Source organism: Acipenser ruthenus, chromosome 2 (assembly GCF_902713425.1).
Source record: "Acipenser ruthenus chromosome 2, fAciRut3.2 maternal haplotype, whole genome shotgun sequence".
NCBI classification, from domain to species: domain Eukaryota; kingdom Metazoa; phylum Chordata; class Actinopteri; order Acipenseriformes; family Acipenseridae; genus Acipenser; species Acipenser ruthenus.
In genome coordinates this window covers 67,128,476-67,145,547 of record NC_081190.1, presented here as the reverse complement: position 1 = coordinate 67,145,547, position 17,072 = coordinate 67,128,476, and the positions used below count along the sequence as shown (strand labels likewise).

The 17,072-nt window shown below is 37.7% G+C and overlaps 1 protein-coding gene across 2 annotated transcripts in view; it reads left to right on the top strand.

The window, feature by feature from the left end:
• LOC117408969 (uncharacterized) overlaps positions 1-17,072 on the top strand; it is a 51,452-nt gene that overhangs the window by 22,229 nt on the left and 12,151 nt on the right. For both annotated transcript variants that reach the window (XM_034014447.3, XM_034014445.3), the window contains exon 7: positions 601-738. In XM_034014447.3, the coding sequence (XP_033870338.2) occupies positions 601-698 (98 nt within the window). In that variant the 3' untranslated portion in view covers positions 699-738. The remainder of the gene's footprint in view (positions 1-600; positions 739-17,072) is intronic.

Here is a 17,072-nt window from a genome sequence, read left to right as displayed (position 1 = left end):
CAATAATCGTCGTCCCAGTATAACATTAATTTTCTTGATTTGACTTGATTTTTGTAATACAATGTATCATGGCTTTTATGGGCAGAGATCCAAATACAAGACCAGGAAATTTCAAACAGGCCAGATCCTTAGCTTGATGTAGGCATTGCTTTGTACCTAATGTGAAGAGAGATCAGGCTGTGTACAACTAGCACGCTGGACAACACAAGTAAACAATAAGGGATAGTAAATAAAAAGCTTACAGTATTAAGCATCTGTATTTATTTTACCTACTTTATAATGACCTTCAAATATAACTGGTACATTTTTATTTTACATTTTATATGATCTTACTGCACATCTAGAAAGCTATATTGAGTGTCGTCAAAGGGCAGAGAAATTACATTGGTGCTGTTTTTTTGGACTCCGCTTAGTAAGCATAATATTAGGTGCTACTTTCTCTATCTGTGTTAATGGTTTTTGCTGAGTTACAGACTAACCCTGTTTCAGACTCTTTCCTTTCCACAGCATGAGCTTTCAGTAACAAAATTCCTACTAGAATATTCACAGCAGGTTAATTGTATTGTGGGTTGTATCTCTTCTTGTTTTCTCACCCTGCAGTAAACGGTGAAGAGGGCAGGGCCCCTTGTTCTGGAGAGTTGCCGGAAAGTACCCAGGACAGCTGTTTTACTGAGATCCAGCTGGCGCAGGCTCCTTGAGAGAATTCTGCTTTCTTAACGGTGGTGTAACTTAAACCTGGTAAGTCTACACGTAACCATAACAGGTTCTGTTGGTTACCTAATTATTGCCAGTGCTTGCTTCTGACATCGTACGACAATGCACCTCGGTCATAGAAAACGGAAATCACTATGTACAACTACATATAAGAGGATGAAAGAATCTGCTTTTACAAGCACCGGACATTTTTCAACTGAGTCCATTTCCTTACCTGATACCCCCATGCAGGGTACTAGTATACAGAGTGCATGCATGTAGTATTTTGATATTGTTCCGAGCACTGAAGATGTTTCTTCTAGTAGATGTAGTCCAACTAACATATATAAATGTGACTTATTGCTTTTAACATATTTTCTGCATCTCCTATCTGTCACTCCTATCTATCACACATAATTATCCTGATTATCTGTCTAGGCACCTACTGCTTTTCAGGAATAAGCATTGTAGTTTACTTTTGGGGGTTTTCTTTAAATGTATAATAAAAGTTGTTTGTAATATTTGCAAAGTAGGCCAGTCTTCGCTGGGGACTCCAAAGGGAGCGTTTCATTGGCTTTGGCGCTCCCGTGGGTTAGGGAGGCAAAATCGTCAGGGACTGTTTCTCCTCATCGTGTGCAGTGAGCTCAAAGTCAGACACCTGCAGGGCTGGCCTTTGTCCTCCAGAGGTCGGTAGCTCGCTGACATCCGCTCTCGAGTTCCCGGGTGAAAAAGGAAGCTGGAGAAAAATAATAATTGGACACCAAAAAAATAGCTTGCTTGTTTGTATTATAAGACCTGGAAACATCAATTTCTCATCAATTCTAATTGTGATGGTTTTGCAATGAAAATTATTTCAGTGAATTATTGTTAATAAAGCTTCATTTGTGGTATTTCTTAGCCCCACTAAGGGCAGAGTGTATCAGGGAGACATGCTATTGGACTGGTGTTAGACATGAATCTGAAAGCTATGTTTAGAAGTAATTTGAAAAGCCATTGCAAAGGGATAACTGAAAATAAAAATGAATACAAAGGGGATCTAAACAGCAAGAAGAATACACTCTGTTAAACATAATTCTGTTCTCACTGTATTTTGCATAAATTATTGTGACTATCAGTTTCTAGAGATTTAGGGGGGTGTCTGTCAGTCCGTCTGTATGTCACACTTACACTTTTTAATATCTGGATAAGCACGTATTCAATTGTCATTAAACTTGGCTTATTGAGAATTCTGTACATATTGGGGGGGGGGGGGGGTATGTCTGTTCATTCGTCAGAGTTACATTTGTATGTTATTTTTTTGCTATTTATATTCTGTACTATTCTATTCAAACTGTACAGAACTTTTCAATCATATTGTTTTCTCTAATTGTGAATGTACTGCTGTGGTGGGGGATGAATAGTATGTTACTGACACGCTTGTTACACGTTAAATACTGACACCTTGCATCGGCGGATCCAGACTTTCATGAAATAGCAGCTTCTGAGGGCTCCTCAGAATTGAATTGCAGCATCTGAAGACTCTATGGCACTCATAAAAAGGGGGACTTTTTGTAGCAGTTTAAAAGAGTAAAAGGTTAAATGGGTTTTATTAAACCAACCCGTTTGCCCTGTAACTCCCACCCATCCTCTGGACAGAACGGCTCCAGCAGCTTTGCTTTATCTTCCAGTCTTACCGTCTAACTGGCAAATGCTAAACCAAGCAATGTCTGACTGCCATGTCAGGGTAAAGGGTGGCCTACATCACCATGCCTACTTGTGCAATTCGACATTTTATTAAACATCATGTACTCAAATAAACTACAAAATGATATCACAAAAGTCTACCGAAGGCCATACTAGTAGTACAGTATTTTATTTTGAGAATTATTTTAGGAAGCAAAGCTAGTTCATTCTATAGGGTGATACAAAACTTTTGGTCATAGCTGTAGTTTACCCACTTACAAATATCTCTGAGCAGGGGCATTTCTATTTGTGATGCTTCTATATCCATTCCCCGGCTCAAAAATGTCAACTTATCGGATTGTGTAATTATTTTTTTGTATGCGTTGGTATTTTGGCCACAAACCATCCCCTTCATATGTCAAGTATCCAATCACGCTATCACCGCTTAACAATTAGATCACTGTATTTCCTTGAAGAGAGCATATTCATGTATCTAGGACTTATGTCACAATGCTGTACAAAACTACAAAAAGAGGAAGATTTAGAAACCCAGTTTATCAAGCTATGCTGTCTTGAACTCGTTGGAAACTTAGAATGTATGAAAACGTTAGAGTACCACAAAGTTTGTTGTTCATCCCTTTATTTGAACTGTGATTGCTTTAAGAACCTGCAATGCCATTACAATAGTACAACGCAGTTGACCTTTTTAAGTATACTGATGTTCACTAAAAAACATATTCCTTAACAGTCTAGAGATTTTCAGTAAAACAGCTATAAAATGTAATTCTTCTAAACAAAATAAAATATGCACCGTTTCTAATTAAGGCTTTTTTAAACCCTATAGGTGCTGAGTATAATCATGCAGGTTGCAGCTCGTCTGCTGTTGCAGGTTGTTACTGAAGTATTTCATTGATGTTCCTTTCAGATGATTTAATCAGTGGTTTATTTCAGTCACTGTTGCAGTTCTTGTTTCAGTTACGTGAAGAGCTCATTATATTTAATTTTTTTTTAAATTGTTTACTGATACACGTCTAAGTCAAAACACCCACGTAGGTGAATTTCCTCTCTTTTTATAGTAGTTTAAGTTATTACTGAATGGAAATTCTAAAGCATAGACAAAAATTGGTTAGAGAACACCCATTACTTATACCCAGTATTTTTCAAAAACATTTCTGAAGAGCATTTGAAGTTACTAATGTAAATTATTAATATATTTTTAATTAACAATCCTAACACAAGGACATTATTATATGTCACAGTCACACAGACATCATACTGTACCATCCTATGTGCTGCCTGAGCCGTTTTTATTGCTTTCTACTCCTCACACTGTACAGTGGCAAACTGGCCCATTGCACAACTAATAAGACTCTTCTTATTATATACTGTATCAAATGTTCAAAATTAGATAAGGGTTAGGATATCAATCCATCTCAAATAATACAGTTTAAAATTGCACTGGAGGGTTTGAGTTTTTCTTTCAGGATTTCATTCTTTTAATTGTTTATCTTTGTACACTTTTGCCTTTTAAGAAATCCGATTAAAACTGTAATTTTTTTAATAACTATAGCCACTGTTTTATTTAACCATATTTTATTTTTGTTTACTTTTTAAAGTTTATATGCCTTCCTGAGTGACAGTTTATGTGCATTCCTGAGTGGCAGATTTTTCACTACAATTAAACGTAAAGTGATATTGAAGGCAAGACAGCTCAGGAAAACGTTCTAACAGCTATAAAAAGAAAATGCCCCCTCCCCTAAATTTAGAGTGCTTTGTCTATCAAGCCAACAGAATTTCAGTAACTGGGGAAGGGGGATGAAAGTGGTTTCAAGATCTGTCTGCAAACAGAATAGAGTATGTAAAAGTCTGTTCTGATATTTGCAGAGATTGCATTGTAGAAACTACTTTTAGACCTTGTTTTCAGCCAACAGTTTATAAAGAGATTGTCAGTTTTATCCCAGCTGCATAATAACAAAGAGCATTTTGTGCTCAAATTGCAGAGAAACCACACGGATTATTAATCTCTTTTAGATAAAGTACAGGGCCCTGTTTTATTTCAATAAAAGAGCTCCACCAGAGAAAAAGAACGAAAGGATAGTAGTTGCTATTTTATTCACCAATAAACTATACTATATGTGTGCTTTATTACTATTATACCAAATGACTCGCTCAAATGACTTATGTTGTTTTTTTATTAATTTTATTATTTCACAAGCATATCATCCATCTCTTTACTTTTCCATCTTTTTCTGAGGGAAACCGTTGTAGTTCCTGAAAGTGTTCTGACAGACCAATATTGGAATAAGAGGATATTCAGTAAGTTTAAAATGAAATACTTTTCTTATGTGTATTTACAATGTTTAAACCATAGATAACCATCAATTATTACTCAGAGGAAGGGCTTTAGCGAAGGATGACTACCAGTGCCAAGTTCTTATAAAAATAATCATGTTAGTGAAGCATGGCTCTAAACGTCAACGATAATTAATATCCAGCTGTAGATGGCAAAGCTCCAGTGGGTTAGGCTTCACCAAACTGAGTTTTATCTCTCTTGGCTCTGCTGGCTGTAAGCTCTGCAGTTGTAAATATTCTGAGCACAGTAATAACTCTGATTCACTCCTGGTATCACATTGCAATAAGGTTTGTTATTATAAAAAACCATAGTGGAAAGTGCTGTGATTTACTTTTTCATCCCCTCTATCAAGAGTATCCCATGATTCCTAAAGCTTATTTTTTAAACAAAATAAATAATTAATGACTACAGTAGCTTAAATGGAAATGAAAGTGGTATTATTCCATAAAAGGACTAAAAGATAAAAAATAACTATTCAGTAAATTTTAACATGATATGCCGTGCTATTCTTTTCTTTGTAGGAAACCTGTATTTTATTTTTTCACTGAGTATTATACCTTTATTTTCCTGCTTGCTGGATCATTGGGAGACTCATACAGGATAAAGCAATTTGAAGAAAGCTGACAGGATTGCTGGTAGTTTTTAGGAACCTTCTTACCCAGCAGCTTTGCAAGCAACAAACAATTACTTTGAGTCACATTCTTTCGCAATCTAAAACTTACACTTCAGAAAACGTTTGCTGCAGTATTGAGTATTATTTAGTTTTTAATGTAACATGGTGTTTTAACATACACACGTATAAATTTGACAAACACATGCAAACAGATTACAAATAGTTGCAGACCACAAAAAACTGCAAGACTTGTGTATGGTCATCTATGAATTTCTGGTGGGTTGACCATCAGAAACCTGTACTCTTTAAATTCCAGGGCAGTAGGTTACCTGAACACCTTTAATAGCACTGTGGAAGACTGCATTTCAGGCACACACAGCTTTAACCACCTGGTTTGCATCAGAGTAAGAAAATGAGCTTGGAATCATTACAATTCTATTGTGAGGGATAACTGACAGGCCAGAAATCTCATAAAAATGATAATAAGAAGATCGGGCTTTAAGCATGTTGTTTCCCAATAAGTGTGCACTTTCATGTTCACAAGCTTCAATTTCCACAATCATTATCCTAGAAGTAACACAGGGTTTCATAAATTACTAATGTAATGGCAAGAGCTTCAGGGCGCTTGAGCTGGGACAGTGTTTGGCACAGTGAGGGATGGATATGCGACAGGCTAGTAATCAAAGGGCATGCTTTTGTGTTGCAACCTGTTATTGTACCTGCATCCATAAAACCCCAGGTTCACAGACAGTACAGAGCCAGACAACAGAACAAACAGTATTTTATAAGGCAAGACTAGAAGTATTCAGCGATCAAGAGGCTGGAAAAAGATTATGTGGTGTATTGTAGGAACCTTCCTTCATGTCAAGAAACATGACCTGGGACTGAATGGAGAGCCACGTCTTCCACATTTGAATGCCTTTTTCAAGTCTCTCTTTTGGTACCTGATCCAGACACTAGGGAATCTGATAGTAAATATACATTCAGTGGTATACTGTTGGGTCCAGTTAGTTTGAAGCTGTAAAGAAAAAGGATTACAGTGGCTGTCATCATCCATTGAACAGGAGATAAGTGTCCATTTGTAGGAACTTCTTCTGCAGAATATGTTAGAGAACAGTAATCCTGTTGCTTATTTTGTGCATTGATAATGAAGCAACCCTCCTTTAGCGTTCCTCAGTCACATTTTAAAATTTGTAATCTTCATGGAATTTTCATGGATCTTAAAATGACTCATATTGATATAATATTTATTTACAGTAATATATCTTTATTGAGATGCTACACACTATTGATACCATGTTCATGCCATGAAATGAAACCAAAATTATTTAAAAAAACAACAAAAAAAACAACATTATCTAGATGGAGTCTTCACAGTGCTGGACAAAAGCACAAATTAATAATTCATCAGAAATACAGCACACCAACTAGACCAACTAATACAATGCCTGGTATACAGGATGCAATTCAACATAGTGTTAAATTAAGACATTGCATATAGCCAGCTAATGCTCGTTTGAAGGTGATTAAATCACCAAATGTGATTGAGACTTAGTTGCTGAGTAGTCAACGGTCCGTTTACCATACAGTACTTCAGTTTTAACAAGGAGAAGTCCTAACGACCTGTGTTGGATACATACCTCAGATATGTCTCACATTAATAATGTAACCAGATATGTCTCACATTAATAAACTGGCTAAGTATGGAGCAGTCTTAAGTTTCACCCTGTAAAACACCACCTTTAACCAGTCAACTCTGGTCCTAGATAGACTATTTTTACCTCCCTTACATTGAGCGATTTAGGGTTCCTCTTCCAAGACATCCCAACTGGAAAGCCTGTGCTTGTTTCCAAAGGTGGAACTGCAGAGCAGGCCTAACATTTACATATTTTATTCGCTGCTTACAGTTCGTCCTTTGGTACAGTACAATACAATACAATACAATACAATATAATTCACTGGATATGTGAGAGCTGCAAGGAGGAAGAAACCTCTGGAATTGACAATAGGAGAGATGTGCTTTGTGACTTAGATGAATAGGGAGATTCCCCATGGCTCGCAGAGAGCCGCCCTCGTGGAGGTGAGACCGAACCAATCAGTCTCTAAGGCTGGGAAGCAACCGATATTTCCCACAAGGGGCATGGGCGGACTGGGACCAAAAATCGGCCCGGGAAGTTCGGGTCCACCGGCCCACATTTATGTCAAAATCAACATACCAAAATAATAATGAAGTCAGCGCACGCAGCGGGCGTGATTATGAAGTATCGGTAAAAAAAAAACCAGAGTTTTAAATTGTTAGGGTAAAACTTCTTTCTAAATTGTAGGCTATAGCTACTACCAGGTTTTCAAACATATTAGGGGCGATTTAGGTATGGCAAAGTATAGGCTATGGCAGTTGCCATACCATGGCTTCATGATCTAGAAGTCACAAATAATAGGCTATCCTATTGAAAATATCATAAATTTTTCTGTCTACGAAATATTTTTCTATTCATTATTCTTTGTCTCCGCATGTCTCTCTGTCTGCCACTGCTTGCGGTCAGTGAATGCAACATTGTATCAGAGCTAGATTCTTTCGCCAATTTGTCCAGTTTACGCACCACGGATTATTTCATTGATGGCTCTGCTCTATGCAATTACAATTTTCTGTTTACAGTAATCGGCGGTCTAAGATCTAATTGCATATCAGATTATTTTAAACACAAGATTGCCGACAGTTGGTAGGCTATTATTTAGTATTGGTATTTACTGTAAGCAAATAATAAACATGGGTAGCCCATTTATCAAGTAGAAAGAAACCATTCTCCGCACACCAATACCAACCTCAGTAGGCCTAATGATAAACTGTAAAGTATAAACACATATCTTATTTATCAACTCTAGAAACAATCACCGACCTCACACAGATTGCGGTCTCTCAATAGGCCTAAGAACCTCTAATTATATCTCAAAATACAGTCAACTACTTCACCCAAATCCAAAGTAAACGAGACTGTCCTACCTTACGTCGCCAGCAGATGTCGCAGCAGTGCACTCTTCTCCGCAATCCTGTCAATAACTCCATCACTGCCTAGGACCATCAGTATCTTTTTCTCTGTAGACATTAGCATGAACCGTTCCAAGTGGTCTTGGGACATAGTGCTTCTCAGTCTATTCTTGATAAACTTCAGAGTGGAGAAACACCTTTCACATGCTACTTGCATTACTGACAAAGTCAGGAGGAATTTGTAGCCCAAACCAATTACATGATAGGCACTAGTCAATAAATTGTATCGGGATAGAATCAAATAGCAACACACTGCACAGTTTTTGCATGAAGTGCAAGTTTTGTTCTCTAGCTCCAGCTCTTCTTCACATGGTCCACTGTTTCCATCCTCTTCAGGCATCTCACTTGTTGTTATGACCCTGTATCCATCCAAAGCTGACATCTTCAGTCTGTCCCACATAGGGTGATAACAAAAAAATGTGTCCAGCTCTTTGGACTGAGGGCGTGTGAAGTAATCAAAGCTACCAGTTGACCCCTCTGCATTCACTTCATATGTCTGCATCTTGTCTCTCTCCTTCTCTTTCCTCAGCTATTGTTCTTTCTGCACTGGACCCTGCAACAGCATCTATTCTGTCCCTCTCTCGCCCCTCTGCATTCACTTCATATGTCTGCATCTTGTCTCTCTCTCCTCTTTCCTCAGCTGTTGTTCTCTCTGCACTGGACCCTGCAACAGCATCCATTCTGTCCCTCTCTTGCTGCTCAAGCTCAGCTGCATCTGCTTTAATATGCATAAAATAACAACATCAATCAATTTAATTAATACCTTTAGCAAACTTTATTATAATTTGAAAGAATACTCACAAGAACATAGCTTGTTTAATTTATAAAACAGATAGTTCCGGTCCTCCTCTCTGATTGGTCAAAACAGCGATCCAGCTGTGCTATATTCAACCATAGGCCACTGTTAGGCCTTCTCACCGTTCCATAAATTATATCTTTGCGCAACAACCTAATCAACATCGATCTAAGTATCAAATCCAATCAAATTCATGTGAAACGATTGCTTTAAAATTTGGGATTTTAGTGTGATACAATACATGCAATGTGAAATCTACGCTGTGATTGTCCAGTAGGGGGCAATACTATAGCCAAAAGGCATGTCATGCTATGGTTTTACAAATAAAAATTGGTTAATACCACCATCAGCTCGGCTTGCCATGATTTTGTTTCAGTTTATATCAGGGGTAACCAGCTAAATGGTGGAGCAAGAGAGAGATGCGACCTGGTAAATGTTTGATCTAATGTGTTTTTTTTTTTAGTAACCCTTTTAGCTAGCTAGCATAGGATGGCTAGGGCTAGTCGATTTGCTAGCGGAGCTCAGCATAGCTATACATAGCTGACTAGATCTCAAAAAGTGACTAACGTTACAAATATTGGTGTAGCCGTTTTATAAAAGCAATAAGGTACGAGAGGCCGTGATATATCGTGTATATAGTCACAGCCAAGGCGTTATTAGGTACGAGGCGCAGCCGAGTCTTTAATCTATTTTAATGCAACCATAAACTCTACTGTGTGTACCTGTTGTGCTCGACCCTGCCACAGCATCATCTTCTTCAGTGGGCTCCCTAGGCTGAGGTGGCTGATTAACACTGAGGCGGCTGATTAACACTGGCATCCTGACGTCCCTCGCTCTCCCTACTATCAGCCGGCCTACGGAACATGTCCGTTATTTTTGTGCACTTTGCCGTTTGTCTCTAATCTTTCTGCCCCACCTTTTCTTTTTCTCTCCATTTTCTACACTGACACTCATCTGAAAATTTGAAATCGGTCTTATTTGAGGACCCTTTTAGAGCCGGCACAGCTGTTCTGCCTCTTCATAAATCTTATTTTAATGTCACAAACTTAATTTACAAATGAGCCCCACCTACAATTTGTCCATGTATATAATTAAGGCTTGACACACCTTAAAATGCATGACTAATGAGCGACGGAGCGCATTGCACAGCGGAGTGCATTTTGGCAGTGCTAACATGGCCTTAACTTGCCAAAAGTGTCATGATACATAGAGGGCAATTGTAAACTCAGCGCTATGGCCTTAATGCCATCGCAAATGCTTGATACCCCCAATGTGTTTTTAATTAAAGCTGTGTGTAGAGGATTCATTTGGAAGGCTGTTTTGCTTCCTGTCTACGTTTGATGTGACCAAAGGTGTGTAGTTTCTGTATTATTATCATTCACAGGTTAGTCTACTCTCCAGTGTTAAAGGTCTGTCAACATATCCTAACTATTTAGCAGACTTTAGGTAGGCTTGAAACGATCTATTTTTAGTTAATGATCCATGGACTGAAGTCAGTCTGACATGTCCTTCCCTGTACTTTGTTTTACAAGTTGCTGCTGTCATGCATTGATATATAGAGCTCTGTTTGGCTTGGGGTGTCATTTCCTTACTCCAGCATTAGCTTGTTTGCCTGCCGGACAGATCCATTGTACTATGCCATGACAATAGGTCACGGCATGCTATCCTGTTTGCTTTGCGTGGGGATCTTTTCTTTTTGTACTTGCACATTTAGATACACTTCTTCCTTGAAGTTGTTACTTCTCTTATGTGTGAAATGTAGGATGACGTTTTTAAACGGCAGGATCGCTGTTGTTGTTTATTTAAAGAAGGTTGTCCCATTAGCCCAGGAGGGGTCATTCATTTATTTGATTTAATGAGGTGAGCAGAACACACCATGCAATGTTTGCCTGTGCTCTTTAAGCATTTCAGTATTAGTGTTTGAAACACAAATAAACAGTGTGAGTGGCAGAATGCATCCTTTCTCAATCCATTGCCAGGTTGCCTCACTATCAACTATAATTATGTTCATATCAGGGAAAATGCGGACAAAAGTATATACGATATACTGCATTTAAAATGTAAAGATCAATTTTAAGAAACTGGCTTTATTGCTGGTGTCAGACCAGCCAAGTTTCATATGTAAGTTTAGATATGTGCTTTATATACACTGTAGTTTATAATTCATTTAAGCATATACTGCTGCAATCATGTCTGTATGTATACTTTGAAAAAAAAAATAGGCAATCCATGGCCTTAGGCTTAGGCTGAAAAAGTTCAAACATGCTACATAATGTAAATATTTGTTTTATGCTCAATGTAATTAAATTGTGTAAGATTGTATATCAGTGTATCTATGTATTGGCATTGAAACATGTTACAAATGTACAGAAATAAAAATAAAGTGTCAATAATGGTAACACCACTATAGAAATCACTTACTCTAAATGTACTACGTCTGCACATAGCATCACCGCATGTCTTCTAGAATTATTTTTTTCAATTGTCTCTCAGACCTGTTTTGATGGAGGAAGTCTCCCAATGAGACATAATGGATCTCCTTCCAGTGGCTCATGAATTCCATTCAATTCATTAGGCTAAGATGCCAATTCTTTTCAACGTCCATATGTCAACACAAAAAAAAAAAAGAATTACGAACAAAAAAAGTAATATGAATAAACAAGAAACTATTACCAGAAATAAGCAACCAAGGACAATGAAGATGTCTGGCATATTTATTTCTGAATATAGTGATCTTTGACTTCTGTTGAGCATCCAGTTGCCGACCGTGAAGCCAGCACTGACGTCCTTAAAAATGTATAAAAAACATAATTCCTTCGTTTCTGATATATCTTTTACTTTTGCGACTAATCTCACCGCTGTGTACAGTGTTCTTTAATTGTATCTGTATATATTTATAGACGAAACTGGAGACCTTACAAAGAAGGTTCTTCAAACAAGTGAAACTAACAAATTGGCAGCTGTACTTGGATCAGACAACCCTGATACAAGTTTTCAGGGCATCCTCCAACTCTGCTTCTCCAGAGTCTCGTTCATTAAAAAAAAACAAAAAAAAAACATGTAATCAAATAAGTTACTTTACAAGAATACCCTAACTAATATTTGGGTGTTCCTGTTCATGTGCAGCTTTTGTGACTGGCCATGGTATGACATGAAGACGCTTCCTAATGTGTAGGCATGCACAGACTCTACCGAATGTGGGTGCATTCCTTCTGAGAACCTAAATATCAGGCCTTTTCTGTTGGCATCTTTGAATGTCCAAATAAAATGTGTTACAGTGTTACAATGCATCTCATAAAGAGTTGTCTTATAATTGTCTATTTATAAAATGTAACCAGGGAACACATTCCAAAGTCGTAAGGACGTCCTGTTCATGGCAGCAGAATAGCAAAACATGAATTATACATCAAACGCTTATTTGTATATATACATCAACAAATATACATGAAATACTGATTAGTGTATATGTATTTCTATTCATTACTAATAAAAGCAGATACAGTGAGATTTAAGACTCCATGAATTGCTTGTTTCTGCCAGAAAATCCACTACCCCACATATTATTATTATTTTGGTAGTATGTGAATTTTCAAAAGGAAAAGCCAAAGACTTCTGAATCAGAAAATACTGTAGCCAAAAGCTAGTAGATACCTATGTACAAAATATGACAAAGGAATACTACAAAAGAAAATATAACTAATAGAATACTGTAGCATTATTATATATGGATCATAACAATTCCAAAACTTTGTATTGTTGTCATTGCTTCCTCTGTTCAACTATTGAATGATGTTTGATAGTACAGAATAAAGGCTAGAAGTTAAATAGATAACATTGGCTAAATACCGTCATATAATGTTTTAGTACATTGAGGGGAAAAATGACCCTTGTTATCACTCACTTATTATAACTGCTCTGAGGTATGAATCCAGTATATTTGCTTGCAGTAGCTTGCACTTAGCTATTGAAAAGCAGACTGTGATGCTGTCCCACCCTTCCACTGTGTTTCAACAGCACTATGATTAATGAACTTTTATAAAATGGGACCTTTCTCACTCGTAATCCTCTTAGAAAATGCCTTGGCTGACCTCCTGCTACCGTTCCTGTTTGCTGTAAGTTATAAGCCTGACGGAATGTTGGACTCAGTCTCTCAAGGTACAGAATTGCCGGTCTGTAACATGCTTGTAAAGACCGCTACAGCAAACAAAAAGCACGAAGATCAAATGCCTTTGTCCCCCACAACTCAAAACGAGGATATTGGATTCCAGATTTTATTCAAATAAATGTCTTAGATATTTCAATGATGGGCTTTCTTCAGCCATAGACTCCTGATTGCTTGAATGGTCATCTACTTTTATTCAAAACATGATCAATACAGTGCTAGTGACAGAGCCTCCACTTTTTTTCTTTACAGTTGTGTGTTAAAACACTTTATAAACATCTTAAGGGCCACTGTGTCAGTCTTTTTTAGGTGGTTAACAACCCTTGCAGGTCTTGACCCCCATTCACTTTTTATAAAGATTTTGTAAATGTTATTTATAAGCAGCAGTCTACATCTTGAGCTATACTGTGTATGTTATTTGTTTAGAAACTGTGCAGAGTATTACAATGAAACCTGGTGGGAGAGGGGTGTCTATGAAGTTAGCATAAAAATCCTATTAAAGGATACCCCAACTGAGCTAAACTTCACACCAATTAAAAACTGTAGATGGTCAGTCATCATAGAGCATTTTGGATAAACGAAGGACTAAATCACAAGGTATATTCAAGGTTTATGATACAGTATGTTTGCAGTGTTAACTCTTCTAATTATGAAAAGAAACCAGAGAGCGAGAGAGACTCCCCGGATCTGCTGTGTGTGTTTAATGTGCCATGGAGAACATCCATCACTGACTGTCAGTGCATTTCCAAACCCTCACACCTTCTTTATTTCACTATATTTTTACAAGAAAGAGCTTAGCCATGAAGAGGGGGAACCTGATAGTGACGAGCGTTGACATTGTCATATTTTACCCTTTCACCCTTAAGCCAGAAGGTAAATTTCTGCCTTTTTTGTTCCAAGCTCCAATGACTTCTGTTTTAAACATTGGGACACTCTGTAACAGTAGGGAAGGCAGTGGTTATTGCAGGGTAAACAAAGTGGACCAGGAACAAAGCCTGCCTGCTGTGAAGAACCTGAGAAAGGACTGCAGGGAGCTGATAAACGTTGGCAGGTAACAGGTTAAAAATAAATGTGTTCAGGTTCATTGGTAATTGGTTAATTAGGTAACTGGGTAATTGTACATTCTGAAAATTGCATGCTTTCAGTAGGAAAGCTGGGGAATTCAATTAATCAGTGATCAGGTGGGAGGATAGAAAAAGTCTGCTCAGACAGATCGGGGGCCATTTTGTTGAAAGGAGTGGGTGACTGGTCATGGTGAGAAAATTAAAACTGAACATGCTGTAGCAGAAAGCTTACTGAAGATAAAACAAGTGTAGTGAAGAAAATAGTTATACATATTGTGTGGGGCAGTTACCGTGTTTAAACCAAGCCACAATAAGTGTTTTTCACAGTTATTGTTTTCTGTTCTTTTCGTTGGTGTAAGAGAAAAAATCATTCCTTTGTTGTTATAAACCAAAAGTGGGTCTTTTTACTACAACCTTAACTATATGTTCAGTTTTAATTGTCTGTCCATGCCCAGAGTCACCCACTTCTTTCAACAAAATGGCCCCTAATCTGTCTGAGCAGACTTTTGATATCCTCCCACCTGATCATTGATAAATTGAATTCAACACCTTTCCTACTGAAAGCATGCACTTTCCAAAATGTACAATTACCCAATTAATCAATTATCAATTGACCTGAACACATTTATTTTTAACCTGTTACCTGACAACTTGTATCAGCTCCCTGCAGTCCTTGCTCAGGTTCTTAACAGCTTTGTTCCTGGTCCATTTGTTTACCATGAAATAACCACTGCCTGCCCTACTGTCACACCCTCCAAAGAGGCTGGTCCTGACTGGTATGCTCACCCTTATGTAGTTTAGCATACAGAGGGGAAGCTGGCCTTCCTGCCTAAAATGAAAGAAAAAGGCCGATGTCTCTGTCTGTGGAAGGTGGTCAGTCAGAAGATCTTCAGGAGTGGTGTGCAGGGGACACTAGGGTAAAATGGTACCCCTTGCTCACTTCAGTGAGTAAGGGCTCCTGTACAATTCATGTGTGGGGGGCCCTGAGCTGCAGCCGAGGACAGCTTGTTCAGTCGGTTTCACCCTGTGAGGTCAGCGGGTGTTGACGCCAGTTGGATACACAGGGAGAGTGACATTTGACAGCTTCTGTGCATCACCTTTCTGATTGCTGATTGTCTGTGGTGGGAAGTAGCCTTCATTTTTGGGCATAAGACACTTTTATTGTTTGAGATTTGTGCAGTTTTCTTGTTTGTTAGCACATTATCCTATTGAACCTGATAGTATAACCATACAAAAAAATGGTTAACTAAACTCTGAACAGTCTTAGATGGTTGATTCCTTTGAAAGCATTGGTGCACACTGTCCCAACATCACTTTTTGGGTGAGAACACATGCAGGCATTGGCCAAAATGTTTGTCTACTGTTCCAAGTTTTACTTCATATATTTTAATTTGTCCAAAGGGCATTATTGTATTTGTACATGTGTCCCAAACACTCCACAAAAGGAATTTTAAGAAAATATGTTCAGGTTCGGCTTTTATTCTTATGAAGCACTTAGGCTGACACAGAAAGGATCCACTTAATAAACCTGGAAGAGTTTGCGTAATGTTTCTGCAGAGATTACTCCCTGGGGATTTCTGGTGGCTTAACATTTTATCACTTCATCAGTGCTATGGACTCCTCCAGTGAACTTTGATTGCAATAGATACTCCATTATTGCATTGTGTTGTGCCTGTGTGAAGGGAATGTAGACCTTGACTAATGGAGTCTGCTTTAAAAACACATGTGTCTGCAGAACTATCTGGGCTGTACATCTGCCCACAAAGACTGCAGTGCTGTTATTTCGCCAGCTGTTACTGTCCAAACCCTAACTTACTGTAGGGTAGTGATGGTATTTAATCAGTGGTACTTATGCAGGTGTTCACAAAACTGGATGTTTATTGATGACTAACAAAAAAATGTGTCTACCTCTTAAAAACATTTTATAGGGCCATCATTTCAAAGTGTTTCCTCAATTCTTTAATTAACTTTCTACTTTTTTTTAAAGTAGAAAAAAACATGTTAATATTACAAAATGAAAAACAGTGCTTAAGAGGGCTTGAAATATATAACTTAGCTGTTTGGTTTTAGTTTTGTAAAATTATCAGAGGTATTACCTCTTTCAAAAAATATTTAAAGACTAGAGTAAACCCTTTGAAAATATGGCCCATAGTCACATAACATCCCATAAGAAGTATTTTCTGCAGGCTGGTTCTTATGGTTGGAAGTACTGGTTTAACGTTGAACCCTTCTGCTGTTACAAATTCCAGGTACATCAACCAGTTATACACTATAAAACAGTTAACATGGAAGTGAATGCATCAGTTTAGCAGTTAGTAGATTTTTATGCATGTGATACTCTTCAAGACATAAATAGAACAATTGTCCTTCATAGAAGAGAAGGATGTTGCTCGAAGGGTAAGAAAAGCCAAAAACATGCTATAATTTTTCTCTTTATTTCAGTGTTTATCTGGTAGTAATGCAATGTTCGTATAATTTTGCAGCTTTACGGAAAAATTGAATTAAATAAAGAATGTAATCATTTATTCAGGTTAAACAGAATAATTACTCCATGTGACTAAAGGTATTTTTATGGGTGATTCCATAGTAGTTATTAGCTGCAAATGATCTGTAAAACCAAGACAATGACAATGTGTTTTCCAAAGCGCACCAAGTCTGGATATAAGCTCTTAGAATGATAACT